The 16,335-nt window shown below is 40.5% G+C and overlaps 1 protein-coding gene across 1 annotated transcript; it reads left to right on the forward strand.

Moving 5' to 3' along the window:
- The first annotated feature begins 11,649 nt into the window (after nt 1-11,649).
- Nucleotides 11,650-15,340, forward strand: IL17F (interleukin 17F). Its single transcript, XM_041747774.1, has 3 exons — nt 11,650-11,676; nt 13,718-13,923; nt 15,077-15,340. Exons 1-3 carry the CDS (start codon nt 11,650-11,652, stop codon nt 15,315-15,317), a joined length of 474 nt encoding a protein of 157 aa, XP_041603708.1. The 3' UTR covers nt 15,318-15,340.
- The last annotated feature ends 995 nt before the right edge of the window (nt 15,341-16,335 follow it).

The following is a 16,335-nucleotide window of genomic DNA, read 5'->3' on the forward strand; positions in this document are numbered from 1 at the left end:
TTAGTGATTGTGGCAGTTGAGGAGGGGTGGCCCTACTAATAGTGGTCATTTGTTAAGAGTTTACTATATGTACTAAGTACCATGTAAATCATCTCATTGAATTTTCCTTACCATCCTCTAAAATGAGTTTTACTCTCCCAATTTTTCCAAAGAGGGAGTGGCCTTAGGTCAGAGAATTAGCCCAGGCCCCCTTAGCTAGTAGCCAGCAGATTCCAGATTCAAATTCAAGGCCGTCTTGATTCTTATTCTTTTTCTTTTTTTGTAAAAATTTTATTTATTTATTCATGAGAGACACAGGCAGAGACACAGGCAGAGGGAGAAGCAGGCTCCATGCAGGAAGCCTGATGCAGGACTCAATCCCAGGACTCCAGGGTCACACTCTGGACCAAAGGCAGCACTAAACTGCTGAGCCACCCAGGGATCCCCTTAACTACTGTATTCTAACCATGCTATTGTTTTGCTGCCTTCAAAGGGCTGAAAACGGCTCTAGGGAGCTGGAGGTAGCCACAGTGACATCTGTTAGTGGAGCTGGTGTGACAGCCCAGGTGCCAGTGTGCGGAGTTGAAATTGAAGACTTTCCATTATTGGTGATACTCTCAGCAATTTGCCCTTGGAAGTCTATTTGGTAATGATTGGTATTTGCTATTTCCTACCATCTCACAAAGTTTGCTCTGTGGTGAGCCCTACAGTTGCCAGGATATTACTGTTCTGGAACCTGTTTAAAAATTTTTTTAACTAAAACAACTAAAGTATCATTTTTTTCTCATTATGAAAACAATCTTGTCATTAGAGAAATCCTAGAAAACAACTGTAAGAAGTAAATAGGAGCACTTGTAATCTACCCAGAGAAAATATATTTTGGGTTCCTCCCGGACCAGATAAGTCTATATATATGCCTATGCAGTTGGGCACTTGTTAATTAATTTTTCAGGATTATATATATATATTTTTTTAATTTAATTTTATTTTTTTAATTTATGATAGTCACACACACACACACACACACACAGAGAGAGAGAGAGAGAGAGAGAGAGAGAGAGACAGGCAGAGACACAGGCAGAGGGAGAAGCAGGCTCCATGCACCGGGAGCCCGACATGGGATTCGATCCCTGGTCCCCAGGATCGCGCCCTGGGCCAAAGGCAGGCGCCAAACCGCTGCGCCACCCAGGGATCCCAGGATTATAAATCATACTGTAGTGAATAGCCCTGTTGCCAAATTTTTATGTACCTACTTATTTCCTTTGGATGATTTCCTAGAAGCTGGATAATATGAACATATTTAAAGTTTTTTGATATATTTCATTAAGTTATCAATTTATACGCCCACACATATCCAACATCCTTGCTGACATTGGATATCTTGCTCACGCCCACCCACACCCTTTTTATTTATTTATTTGTTTGTTTGTTTGTTTTTCACACCCTTCTTAAATTGCCAAATTTACTCTGGTTAGGATTTGAAATTACCTTTTTAAGCTCTCATACTATGTACTTACCATATAATATCTTTAGTAGTATTTGCAATTCAGACTTAATAGAATAGTTTAAAAAATTCTCCCTATCATTACAAGCAGTAAGTGCAAAGAAGGCAACTTCCCACTACCATCTAATCTTTGAGAACTAGAGATGAAAAGTTGGTAGAGCAAGGCATCTTAAGAGCTGACACCAAAACCATCTGGCCTTCCCTTGTTTCCATTTATCTTGTTTACATCCAGATAAATGTGTGTAAGACAATGTACAAAGGCTAAAAATAAAAAGGGCAGAATAAAAAAAAAAATCAAAGACTGATTTTATTTCTTCTCCTCTTCAGAGAACTAGCAGAGTCACTCAGGTGTCCTGCTTCCAGTCCAGATATCACTTAGAAGATGCTGCTCACTCTTCAAGTCTTATCCTCTGACAACTGCTCTCTTCTCCACTGTGCCTTGGGCATCTTTGTTTTAAATTTTTCTCCAGCCTGCCTCTGCACTGCTTCTCTGGGCTTGGGGTCAGAAGCCCTGGTTTGTATTTCAAACTCTGTTATTTGATAGCTGCATGGCTTTGGACAGTTGTCATGCACTTTTAGGTCTCAATGTCTTAAACTTGTGAAATGGAGAGATTTATAATCTTTTCCTCATGCAACTGTGAGAATCAAATAAAATCAAATATATGAAGAGGCTTTGTGAGCTGCATGGCTTTACCTACAATGTTAAGGCTATCAATATTATAATCATTTTCCTTCCTTGACAGCACTTTGTTAAAGAGAAAAATGGCTCTAGAAGAGTTGGAGAGAGGGGCCCCTTTATTTGAAGATAGATAGTGGAGGGAATCAGGAGGCCTTAGTCCAGGCTGGGCTCCTCCAGCAGAGGGGGTCTGGAGGGAAGCCATCCAACCTCCATCATCAGCTGAGAGGGTTGGACTTGATTACCTCTAAAGACCTGCACAGCTCTGGAAATCTGTGATGCAGGCCAACAGCAGAGGTAGAGATGCTTCCCTGCCTTAATGGCTACTGTAAGTTGGCTGTTAGGTGAAGGGGTGCTCTGGACACACACATTTGCAGATGTGACAGGTGTCATGCAATAAGAAAGTCAGCAGTTTTGTTCTCTGGGTTATTTGCTAGCATAAAACCTGGGTAATGGGGGCACCTGGGTGGCTTAGTGGTTGAGTGTCTGCCTTTGGCTCAGGGCGTGATCCCGGGGTCCTGGGATAGAATCCCACATCTGTTTACCTGCAGAGAGCCTGCTTCTCCCTCTGCCTTTGTCTCTGCCTCTTTCTCTGAACTGTCCCTTGCAGGAAACCCATTTCATCCTGCCATTCTACAGTGTTTCTTCCAAAATGAGGGGAGCCCTGAGATAATTCTGAGTCAGCCAGTCACTGAGTGAAAGTAAGACATTTTCCAGAAGTGTAGTTGTTACGGTGCTCTTTCTCTGGTCTTTCCCCCACCCCCAAGTTATTCTCTTCTTAACTTGGATCTTTGTGGGAAACATACTTAGGAGTTTTAGCATTTTGGAGTCATGTGATTGTTTTCCATAGAAAGAGGAAAAAACTGAGGAAAAGGGTAGAAGATACATTACTGTATTCACCCACATACACATTCATAAATACCCCTACTCCAAAGGCTGAGATTGTGGGTATGTTTAATTAAAATATCTATCTTTTCTTTCTTTCTTTCTTTCTTTCTTTCTTTCTTTCTTTCTTTCTTTCTTTCTTTCTTTCTTCTTTCTTCTTTCTTTCTTCTTCTTTCTTCTTTCTTTCTTTCTTTCTTTCTTTCTTTCTTTCTTTCTTCTTTCTCTTTCTTTCTTTCTTTCTTTCCTTCTTTCCTTCTTTCCTTTCTTTTTCTTTTCTACCTTTCTACCTAGTTTTCATAGGATCCCAAAATTGAAGAGACCTTGAAGGAGATCCAGGGTAAAGAGCCCCCTGATATACAATTGCCCTCTGGAATGTCTCTACCTGATATTCACCAACATCTTGGTATGACCTTCTGGTGACAGTCTAATCTCTCTCCATTTTATAAAACTTCCAAATACTTGAAAACAATATTATGTGCCTGTAAGTTTTCTCTTGTTCAAAATAACCCTCTTTAATAATTTATTGGGCAGCCCATCTGATCTATTAGGAATTGAAAGTAATATAGAGGAGGAAAAACTTTCTTCTGCACCCTCTTAGGTTCTTGTCCCGGGTCCTGTAATTTAAACTGACAAAAGACAGATTTTTTTTTAGAGATTTTATTTATTCATGAGAGACACACACACAGAGAGGCAGAGACACAGGCAGAGGGAGAAGTAGGCTCCATGCAGGAAGCTGATGTAGGACTCAATCCTGGGACCCCAGGATCATGCCCTGAGCCAAAGGCAGATGCTCAACCGCTGAGCCACCCAGGCGTCCCCAAAAGACAGATTAATAGTAGAAGGGGTTTGTTATTTATGCATATGGAGGCCTTCATAGAAGAGATACGAAAGACCAAAGAAGTGGTCAGACCTGGGGACTCATTCTATTTTAACGAAGAGTGACAAACTATGGAGAAGTAACTAGACCAAGGGTTGGATTTCTAGGGGAAGTAAATTTTGGGAAGATAGGTATATGAGGGAAACTAATAAAATATGAGGATAATTAGTAGGTTTTGTTATGCAGACTCAAGTTGCTACCTTCACTATTGATAAAAGTTGCCTCCCATGATTAAGAGTTATCCTCTCTCCCTAATATGAGAGAGGGAGACAGCTTTACAAAGGGAAAAATTTATACCCTGCTTTTAGACAGGGGGAGGGCAGAGAATTTTTCCTGCATTTTATAGTGGCATACTCTGATCCCCTTCATTAGCAAGAAACTGGAAAGAAATAATAAACTAGTGTCAACATCAAATTAAATCCAGTGAATAAGCACTCAGAGTACTAGCTATGAGTAGGATATTTTGCTAGGGATGTGGGAGTGGAACATAAAGCAGAAGTCACAGTTGTCTCCTTTAAAGAGTTTAAGATCCAGAAAATGCATAAGACCCAATAAACACTTGAAAACTTAAAAAGCCAAAGCACCTACAAATAGCTGTTCAAAGGGACAGTAGGAAAGTTGTCTCTAAGTAAATGCAAAGTGAAATGCCATGAGAGTAAGTTGAGAGATCACAAAAAGAAAAGATACCAGTGGGTTACCAGTCAGAGGTGATGGATTTTGAGGAAGAGGCTAAGAATTTGCGGAGAACCTAAATGCTAAGCAGAAAGAACTGAAAGTTCAGTCCAGGGAAAAGGAACTGGCCCAGAGAAAGCAAGGGCTCAGAAACAAAACATTCTGTGGAGCAGAAGCTGAAAATCGAGTTTCCCCTCATGTGGCAAGTTTGGGAAGGTGACTTTATTTAATGAACTGGGCTGGGTCCATGCATTAGACTTAAGCCAATGTCTAAGGAATTGGAAATTTAAACTAGATGCAAGAAAGGAGGGCAAGGTCATCTTTCTGGCGCTAGACTTGCCATCCCAATTCTCTACTCCAGAATACTGCTGGTTGTCAGTGTGACAACAATGGGGAAGTCCAGGAGCAAAAGTCACTGATCCCTGGTTCCTGTATGACCCTGGTGGAAAGAAGCTGAGGAGAAATTTTAGTGAGAGGAAGCCAGGAAAATTCGACAGCATTTGATAGACACTCACTCGGGCTTTCCCCAGGCATCGGCACCCGGGTCTTATGTTGACTAATTCCATCCACCTCGATGCAGGAAATCAGCTTGGCTGCTGAGTAAGTGAAAGTCTGCACGAAACCTGAGTTGCTTACAGCTAGCCTGTGGGTAGCTTGGTTAGGCCACCCCAAAGCAGCTGTTACTGAATTATGACATGGTACAATCTCACTGTCCTGTATTGCCTTCATCCTACCCTCACCAAGGAACGTTATGGTTCTTAGCCATGAGAGTGTACAGCTTTGAGATTTAAGGCTCAGGTTTTCCTATCCCATTCACTTTTCCAGGGCACTTGACTATTTTTGTTTCAGTGAACGTAATGCATCTAGTGACCCCACTATGATTTTACGGCAAGTCTCGCATTTCTTAAATGTTCTGTCGTAAAGCAGTGTGTCCCAGACTTTCATGTGATGTGATTCTTGTGAAAAATACAAAGTCTGACTTAATGGGTTTGAGGTGGGGGACCGAGATTTTACATTTTTTTGCATATATTTTTAGGCACTTTTCTATGTACCTTTACACTTCTGTATATACACGTATACATATATAGTATGTATGTATCTATACATACAAGGTAAGGTCATGCATTATATGAATTGTGTCTTGATATTTTCAACAAATGTTAGAACAGGGGTATTTTTAAAGTTATTAAGTTCTCTTGGAAAACAATTTCTTTTTTTTTAAATATTTATTTATGATAGTCACACACACACACACACACACACACACACACACACACACACACAGGGAGAGAGAGGCAGAGACATAGGCAGAGGGAGAAGCGGGCTCCATGCATCGGGAGCCCGACGTGGGATTCGATCCCGGGTTATTTCTATTTCAGTTTCTAATGGTTGAGCATCTGCCTTCAGCTGAGGGGTCCTGGGATCTAGTCCCACATCAGGCTCCCCACAGGGAGCCTGCTTCTCCCTCTGCCTATGTCTCTGCCTTTCTCTCTTAAAAATCTTTAAAAAATCTTAATAAAATTAAGATTTAATAAAATCTTAAAAAAAAAAAAAAGGAAAACAGAGAGAGAGACACGCACAGAGAAAAAGGAAAAGAGGGCTTTTCCATGTTTTTTTTTTTTTTTAAATTTTATTTTTTTATTCATGAGAGACACACAGAGAGAGAGGCAGGGACACAGGCAGAGAGAGAAGCAGGCTCCACGCAGGGACCCTGACGTGGGACTCGATCCCAGGACTCCAGGATCACGCCCTGAGTCTAAGGCAGAGGCTCAACCACTGAGCCACTCAGGCATCCCAGTTTTCCGTGTTTTGTTTTTTTTTTTCATCCCGTTGTCCTAAGCCCCACATAATTTGTATGCCCACAAACATTAGTGTATGAGAACCCTGGTGCTGTATTTTCATCTGACAAATGATCATTATTATTAGCCCTTTCTGGTGGTTAAGTCAAAAGTAAAGTTGTTTTGTTCTTGAAAGTCTTTCACAGTAAAAATTTGTTCAACTTAAAAGAGGGGAGTTGGTTGCTATGAAGTGTGATTTTCTGGAGATTCTAGAAAGCACATAATGAGTCTGAATTTGACTTCAAACAAAATAGGTAAAACTCAATTAACAGGCACAAAAAATCCTGGAGCCAGAAATAACCCTTTGCATTCAAAAGGGAGAGGATTATGTGGAGTTTGTAGAGTCTGTAGCTTTACATCTGTAACAGATGCGGTCATATTACCACATGGTTTTCTTCAATAGGGAACAGAGAAGTAAGGTTATAAAAGGGAATGGGGCATGGACTTTCTGAATGATCTAGAGGTTAAAAAGACAGATAAACCATGTTATCTGATTAGTTTGAATAGCCTAAGCAGAGGAAGAATTTTTATGATGAGGAGAAGAGCTACAAGAAATTTGAGGTTTGGCATTAAAAATCATACTTGAAGGCCATTCTGACCCAGTGTTTTTAACCTATATTCAGTAAGGTCTGACTGTCATATAAATAAGTGCTTCAGGGAAATTAGAAAGAAGTGTTTTAACATCATTTGGAGATAAGACTGGGGTTAAAGTAAATTATAAGACTAATAGCCTGTGTTTAGTGAATAAGTTATTGAATGATGGTCTCAGTTTATTTTTTGTATTTGATTCCTTACAATATTCTTTAGATTTAGTGTATTATAATATTGTTTAACTGACTATTTTGATAAGGAGTCAGAGCGCTGATAAAAAATGAAAATAAGCAGAAAAGTCTGTAAAATTATTTAATATTCCTATCAGTCAGTTGAGACTGGGATAAAATACTTCGATTTGGAAAGAGAAAGAATGGGAGGTACGTAATAGTTTTGGTCTGGGGGTGCCTGGGTGGCTCAGTGGATGAACATCTGCCTTTGGCTCAGGTCATGATCCTGGCGTCCTGGAATCGAGTCCTGCATTGAGCTCCCTGGAGGGAGCCTGCTTCTCCCTCTGCCTATGTTTCTGCCTCTCTCTGTGTGTCTCTTATGAATAAATAAATAAAAATAAAATCTTAAAAAAATAGTTTTGTAGTAACTTTGAAGACCTGCTTGTGGGGATCCCATAGCCAGCGCATGTGGGATGTTCTCTGATTAGACCCTGATTTTGTTTTTTGAGAGGGGCTTACCTCCCAAGTATTCATATAGTCCCCGGCTCTACCTCTCGAAAGTATTTCTCCCCCAATAATATCTGGCCACAGCTGAAATAGTATGGTGAATAAGCCTTCCTTGGGGCCATACTTCCTGCTCCTAGATGCTTACAGGACTGAGAGTTGGTTTGTGACTAACTTTCAGAACTCTCTCGAAAACTTAGTAAACTTTATGTAAGTCAGTTCTTTTTGTGGTAGAATTTCCAGGACATCGCCATTTCTTTGCTTTTTCATTCCTGGAAATCTCTCTCCCTCTTTGATTTAGCAGTGGATTACTAGAACTATACCCTTAAATACTCCACAAAAAGAACTGACATTACCCAATTGAAAGGAGTTATTAGATGCTTCATTTTGATTTTTGCCTGTAGGAAGTTTATTTGGTTGAAAGGTGTTACTGGGCATTACTCTCTTAAAGCCTGTTGCAATCTCATCTTTTGTTTTTGGGGGATAGATGTAGTTGGGCTTTTTTTTTTTTTTTAAGGCTTGAATTCTGGACTCTCTTCATTCTCTTGCCTTTTGTACACTTGCCAACTCTTTCTTGTATTACCTTGTCAAATGCAGACAATAGTATCTAACATACACAACTGACATTCTGATTTCCAATATCTTCTTCTAGAGCTCTTATTGTACCTCCAGGTAACTGCAGGTAATAATTTTACTAAATGTTTTGCCATTCCATAACATAAGTCATGTAATGTTATGCAATGACCTATGCCCTGTCATCGCATCCTGGTGCCGGACCATTAGTGATCATGCCACTCTTTTAGCTTTCTGTTGTGGTACTCCTGACAACATATCTTGATCAGAGCCAACTTTTTTGAGGATAAAATCTCTCCAATGTAAACTAAATGTGTACATTTAACTATCAATATCCCCAACAATCTCATGTTATTATAGTATTGATTAATATATGTATATTTACTTTCTTTCCCTAACTAGATTTTTTTCAGGATTTTATTTATTTATTCATGAGACACACACACACACACAGAGGCAGAGACATAGGCAGAGGGGGAATCAGGCTCCGCGTGGGGAACCTGATGCGGGACTCAATCCCAGGACCCCAGGATCATACCCTGAGCCGAAGGCAGTTGCTCAACCACTGAACCACACAAGCGTCCCCGCAACTAGATTAAAAAAAATTTTTTTTTAAATTTTTATTTATTTATGATAGTCACAGAGAGAGAGGCAGAGACATAGGCAGAGGGAGAAGCAGGCTCCATGCACCAGGAGCCCGATGTGGGACTCAATCCCGGGTCTCCAGGATCGCTCCCTGGGCCAAAGGCAGGCGCCAAACCACTGCACCACCCAGGGATGCCCCTGGTGACTAGATTTTAAACTCAATAAGGTAGAGATTATAATAGTACAGTCTATTTCCTCTAACAGTAGCCCCAACAAACATGTAGCATGGCTTCTGTCACATGGTAGGGCATAAAAAGCCTTGCTAGTTTGGATGTTTGACCAGCTATAATATTTTACCACACGTGAGTCTATAACTCATTTTTGGAACTACGACATCTTTTGCTGTCTCCTTCTGTGGGTTCTTGGACTTGTGTGTAGAGTGTCCTGGTGGTCAGTGAGTTAAATAACAGTTCCACTTGTATCATTGAAACTCTAAAGGTGGTAACAGCTTTGGTCATGGGTGGTACAGGGATAGTCAGTGAAGGGGTTCCACCATAACCAGCTGTGTGTTAATCATATATTCATTATTGTGTCCCTAGTATTAGCACATAATTTACAGTGTAAGAAGTAATTAGTAAATGTTAGATGAGATAATGTTCTGGATCTGTTGATTAAATTTGAACTTGGGGATAGATGGTTACTAGTTTGACATCTTGATGAGTTACTTGTTTTTACCTTAATGAGGGAAAACTTTGCGACTTCTTGGGTATAAAAGGTCAGTTTCCTTCTTACATAAAGGGCCATTTAATTCTCTGCAATGCAGCAAATCCTCTTGTGTTGAATCAGGGACTTTTAAAAGATTTAATTAATTTATTTACTTAGAGAGTGAGAGAGAGAGAGAGAGAGAGAAGGAAAAGGGGTAGAGGGAGCTAGAATTTCAAGCAGACTCCCTACTGAGCCCAGAGCCTGTCTTGGGGCTCAATCTCTGGACCCTGAGATCATGACCTGAACTGAAATCAAGAGTCAGATGCTCAGCTGACTGAGCCACCCAGGTGCCCCAAATTAGACATTTTTAATTCAAAGTGACTTACTTGTTCCTTCTTTCAAGAGAGCTAATGTAGTCTTCTATGTATTGAGATACAGCTCTGTATACAGAGACCACCAAAGAAAGCGAGTCACTCAATACACTCAATTTAATATGCTCTTAAGGGTCTATTGCATATATTGCTGTGGTAGCATGACTGATAATTAGCTATTTTGAAAACATGGCTCTTGATTTCTAGCTTCTCTGAGTATATGGAAGGGCCTTGGAAATTCTCTATAAGTGGGCTTAGGGACTTCAATCTGCTGGAAGGGCCTGTCTAGGGGACTCATCTTGAATCTATATATGCATAGAAAATGCACTGTTTTAATTTAGGTCTTAGACTTGGGGATGTATATTTAGAGAAGAAGGCTGGTAGAGATCATTGAGAAGGAGAAACTGAAGTTACCCTAAGTCCATGAAGACCTCAGAAAACCATTCTAAAATATATACACAAGTAGGAGAGAGACTAAATATGAGCACCCGAAGTAACAAGGAAGGGAAAGATACCTGAGGGGATAATTCAAGGAAACATTCTTTGGGAGTTAAACTTCTCATTGATCCAGAGGAGAGGTGCAGAGAAGAATCTACAGGTATGGGAAGGAGAAATATGGATTAAAGGATGAAATATGGATAGAAGAATTTCTATCAGTATTAGAGGGGCTTCCAGTGAACCCAAGAACTACTGCCTTTTCATTGCCTTCATTTAAAGAAAATGGAGGAAAGTTGTTCAAACATGTTGTAATAGAGGAAAATGACTTGCCCTGCTAGAATGTACCCTGCCTTTTAAAAAGAGCATGTGCAATCTTCCCTGATCTTACTGGGGATAAAAAAAAAAAGGTAAATTACTGTTATTTCAGAAATATCTACGTATCCCTAGAATACATATACGAGACATAGAGTATGTGCATAATAAATGTTTGTTGACTTAAACAGAACTGAGAAAAATTAACTTTCTGTAGGTCATTTAAAATTATGTTAGAGCATTTAAACGTTCCATGTGCTAATTCATTTTTGTTAAAAAAATCTTCAATCAGAGAGGGCCAAGATAATGGTCATTTATATGTTTTATGAAAATGATTATTTATTAAGCATCAGCAGGATTTTAAGCATGGGTTAAAATAGAATTTGTTCAAGGAGCCTATGAAACTACCTGCGGATATAATTCTGAATCTCTTACTGATGTCATGAATTTCTTTGGATTTGTTTTCCCATTCATAAAATGGAGCCAAATATAGTCCTCTCATTTAATACTAAGGACCCTCTAAGGATGACATATCTCCCACTTAAGTCATGGTTCATATTGCATGACTGGAAAGTAGAACATACGGTATGTGATGAGAGTCATTAGCCATTTGTGGAAGAATGTGAAAGATCATTACAGCAATTTGTAATTTGGTTAATCTCTGTAGTAAATTAGTTAAGAATTTTGCTGTAATATGAGGGCAGTGGGGGTGGAAGAAAAGGACCAAATCTTCCTTTGGTCCCTCTCTGATTCCCCTTCAGGAAGTGGAATAGAAAAAAAAACCAACTACATTCGTCAGTAACTCTGGGGTAACCACAACTTAGACAGTAAGCAGGTCAATCGAAATAAGGACAGTGATTGCTATAAAACCATCAGATACTCCAATTGACACAGCACAAGCATATACAGCCTGACACACACACACAGGAAGGATTTACTAACAAAGCAGACAACCAGAGCAAAATGACAATGGCCATCCTGCGCAACACAGCTTTGGTGAGTAAAAATCGTTCCTGTTTAGTAGCAGTCATCCCTAGGATTTTAAGAGAGCAGATTTCTAAGGAATTAGGCTTGATTGGCATCTTTTTTGGGATTATTTCTTAAAAACAGAACTAACTTTAATTTTGACCCCTGTCTAGTGGAGAAAAAGAAAAAATAACTAGAAGTTATAATGGGGTATAAAACATAGCTCCTAATATGGTGGCTTTTGCATAGGTAGTTGATAGCTTGTTCACCTCTGGTGTCACAGACGTAATCTCCCCTGTGGCTGAACATGATCTCCCCTAAGGATCATGATCTGAACATGCTCTTCCCCGTGGCCATCATTATAGAGTTAGATTAGCCTAAACTCTTATCTCATAGTGAGGACTTCTAGCCTTTTAGGATATGTACATATGTATTTTAGCCAAGGAAAGTGGGGCCCCAAAAGTTTTAATGATTCCCCAAGACTACAAGTAGACAAAGAGTGCCCAGGATGAAGGAAGTAAAATCACTCAAAGCTGAACTTTGGATAGCTCCCAGAGGAAGGAAATTTGCAGTGTCTCAGCTGATTATTTTGTCTTAGTCTTCATGGAGGAGAGAGGGATGTTAGTATGATGGAAATTTAACTCTCCTGGGCCTAGAATCTTGCCTGGCATTAGTCAGGTAAAGCCTGGGAAGAATCTAATTTAGAGGAACTTGAAAACACAGTTTGGGAGGGTGCCTGGGTGGCTCCACCAGACGGGGGTCTGCAAAATATAAAAAGGAGGTCCTTTAAATAGACATGTCTAATTACCTCCCCTCCCCTCCCTTAACCTGTAAAAAGTATGAGCCTGAGTAACATTAAGCCCAGAGAATAAAAGCAACTTACTTTCAGCTCTTGTTCTGCATTACGTTGAGAGTGGGTGATGGGCTTTATCCGTCTCCAGTAAGAGTTGGTAGTGATGGTGGGGTGAGTAGAATGTGGTTTTGACAAAGGGAAACTGGGGAGATTTTTAGCTCTTCTTTTAGGTCTTCACAGAGCACTTTCTTTGTGCATTACTGTAACATCAGATAGACCAATATTTTGATGTAAATATAAAGAATATATGTTCCAGAGCTAAAGACAAAGAGTTTCCATATTTTCTGTGGTTGTACATAATTAGTGGCCCTGCTTCTTTCAATTAGCATGGATAATTGGAACTTTGCTGTAGTTGGTTTTGTGCAGTGTTTTTCTTAATACTTTGGGTTTAACTGTATTGTTCATTCACTCACCCACTCTTCCATTCATCAGAAAGTATTTGTAGAACATCTGTTCTATGATACATTCTCCTGCAGGAACTTACAATCCAGTAGGTGTCTGTCTGACCTGAACACAAATAGTACCTTTCCAGACAATAAAGAAATGGCACTTGAATGCTCTGGCCTTCAATGCTAGATGGCAAGTGCTTTATAATTCAAGGAAAATGAACATATTCCTAATTGAATGACTTTAGAGGCAGTTCCTGGAGAAGACCACTTCTGAGTGGGGCCTTGATGGAAGGGTAGAATTTGGATAGGTAGAGGTGAGGCAGTATATTCTAGGTGGACAGATGGCTGGGAGGAAGGATTTTGTGGGAAATTCATGAAATATGAAGCTGTGAATAAAAACAAGAACTACCATTAATCTCTTATTTTTATTAGATACATTTATTGGTTATTTACATAGAATGTCACACTTCATCTTGTGAATATTATTATAAAGCAAGTATTATAATCCAGTTGGAAAGAAGAGAAATCCAGAGGTTCTGGGATGAGGCCAAGTCAAGATTAAACCCAGTCCTAGATCCTGATACCTTTCTATCCCACTGTTGAGGAGCTTTCAGACTGTTGGAGGCTCAGTTACCAGGCTAATGAATTTACAACTCAGAGAGGCACTCTAGTACCTTCCAGTATGACTGTTCCCATTTCCAGGTGAGGACCTAAGAGAGCCGTGGTCCCATAAAAGACTGAGGATCCTGAGTTCAACTAGAAATGGGGTGCCTCTTGCCAGGAAATAACACCAGGGTCTCTAATCCACTCAACCGTTTCCATTTTCCAGGCCAAGTCCCTGCTACTGTTGGTGTTGGGGCTCACCCTTTTGAGTGAGGTGGCAGCTCGGAAACATCTAAAGGCAGGGGAAACTGCTCTGTGCCCTCCTCTGGAGGATAATAGTGTGAGGGTTGACATTCGCATCCTCAGGCAAAACCGGGGTATTTCCATCTCAAATGATTTCCAGAATCGCTCCAGCTCCCCCTGGGACTACAAGTAAGTGTTAATGAGACTGATCTTCACATTCTTTTGAAAAAATATGTTAACTTATTCTAATCATAAAGTAGAAAATTTAGAAAATGTAGAAAAAAATAAAAGCCCCAAGATTAACTCTTAAATACAGGAATCTCACTTTGCCTGGGAGCTCATAATTTTTTCCTGCTGTTTTGGGTGAGGTCCTCCTATGTGGTCAGAGGTCCTGCTATTTTGCTTCCAATTTCTCATTGACTCAAATGCCTTTTCCTGCTTCGTGAATTCCCAAGTTGGAATTTACAAACTTTCTGTGTTGGGAGAAGGAGCTCTTTAAAGCAGCCCACATAATGATCTTTGCATGGGGATATGTGGGAAGCAGAAAAGTCAGTGTGGAATGATCCAGTCAGATTAGAAATCAGTCTTCAAGGAATGGGGAGCAGGGAAGAGTGGACAAGAAAGGCCAGTCTGGGAAAGGGGATGGGAGATGGGGATGAGATATTTGGGTACTCTCCGGTGATATCATCTGATGTGTCAGATCTTAGAATACCAAGCACTCATCTATATGCTCCAAATAGAGGCACAAAAACACATTCCAGGGATAATTAGAAGTGCTTCTGGGGCTGCCTGCATGACTTCCTCCAGGAAGGAAGTGTGTATGGTGGCAAGTTGGCTGGTGAGGCTTTGCTCCCTTCTTGACTCTTGGTAGAAAGGGCTAAGAAGGGAGAAACCTAGAGAATGTGCTGGATTCACAGGACCTCTGGGGCTTTGTTTTTCCTTTCCAAGCAACAGGCTTTGCAGGCTGTATATTAGGAGACCCACTCTTATTGTCCATAAATCTACGCAAAGGATGAATAATAATTATAACAGTGTAATGAAAAATGAAAGATCTGCCATTTATTGAATGCCAACATGTAGTTTTTCGTGTGCATTTACATCACTGAATATTGTCAATAGTCAGATGAAAGAGACCTGTGAGAATCCCCATTCTAGAGTGGAGGAAACAGGCTTAGGCAGTTAAGCACCTGCTGGAGGGCAGTCATGAATCCAGGCCATCTGGCTGCAGCCCTGGGTTGCTTGGAAATGCCTCCCTGCAAGCGAGTGCCCAGTGCTGTGGGGCACCCCTGTCCATCTTTCTCTCCCTTGTCTCACCATCTGCTTTTGTCTGCTCTCCCTGCAGCATTACCCGCGACCCCCACCGGTTCCCCTCAGAGATTGCGGAGGCCCAGTGCAGGCACTCTGGCTGCATCAATGCTGAAGGGCAGGAAGACAGCTCCATGAATTCGGTTCCCATCCAGCAGGAGTTCCTGGTCCTGCGGAGGGAGCCCCAGGGCTGCTCTCGCTCCTTTCGCCTGGAGAAAGTGCTGGTGACCGTAGGCTGCACCTGTGTCACCCCCATCGTCCGCTATGTGCGTGCCTGAACGTCAGCTTGGCTGAGGAAGCCCTGAAATGCCCCTCCTTACCCAGCGCTCTGCAGCAAGTCCAGTGTGGTCCCAATTCTCTCCCCTTCATAGGCTTCTTGGTAAGACCTGCCTGGAATTCTCAAAGCTCTGTATTAGATATAGTGTTAGCTTCTGAATCATCACGTAGTCCTGAGCTGTTCCATTGTCCCAACCCCTTGAAAATGAATGGAGCAGAATGAAGACGCCCATGCCCTCTCTGTTTGTGGGCAGTGATAACTACTGCTTAGCGCGGCAGTCACTGTGATATGGGGCCATCTCCTGGGAATTCTGTTGGGAAAATGGGGCTCTGTATTCTGTGTGGATGAAAATGTAGAAAATGTAACCACAATATGGGTATGTGGGAGGGCCGGTGCAGGGTGGGGTGGGAAGGATGGGGATAAGGATCTAGTACACATGTTTATTCAGAGTTGCTAAGTAAAGAGGTTGGCCTGATAACTATAACTCATATTTGTAAGGAAACTGTCCATCTATTTATGGTATATTGTTATATAAAATTTTAGGAGAAAAATTAATATATCAAGTACTAATATAATAAAGTATTAATGATTGAAAAATTCTTCAAGTGTTTGTTTCTTGTCTTGGCTTGTATTCACAGAGCTCATACTGCTCAAGATTTTGAAATTCTAAACTTGTCTTTTGTTTTTCATATTTTCTCATCAATTCCTTATCAGAGGACTACTGTTAGAATTGTTTTATTATTATTATAAATATTATATTATTATTATTATTAATAGTAGTAGTATTATGTGGATGTGTGTGTGTATATAGTGAGAACATTTAAGATCCACTCTCAGCAAATTTCAAGTATACAATACAGTATTGATAACTATAGTCACTATATACACTAAATCCCAGAACTTAATCATCTTACAAATAAGTTTGTACCTTTCGACCAACATCTTCCCATTTCTCCACCCCCACCCCCCAGCTTCTGGCAACTACCATTCTACTCTGTTTCTGAGATGGAGAATGATTT

This window comes from Vulpes lagopus, chromosome 1, assembly GCF_018345385.1.
Source record: "Vulpes lagopus strain Blue_001 chromosome 1, ASM1834538v1, whole genome shotgun sequence".
NCBI lineage: Eukaryota > Metazoa > Chordata > Mammalia > Carnivora > Canidae > Vulpes > Vulpes lagopus.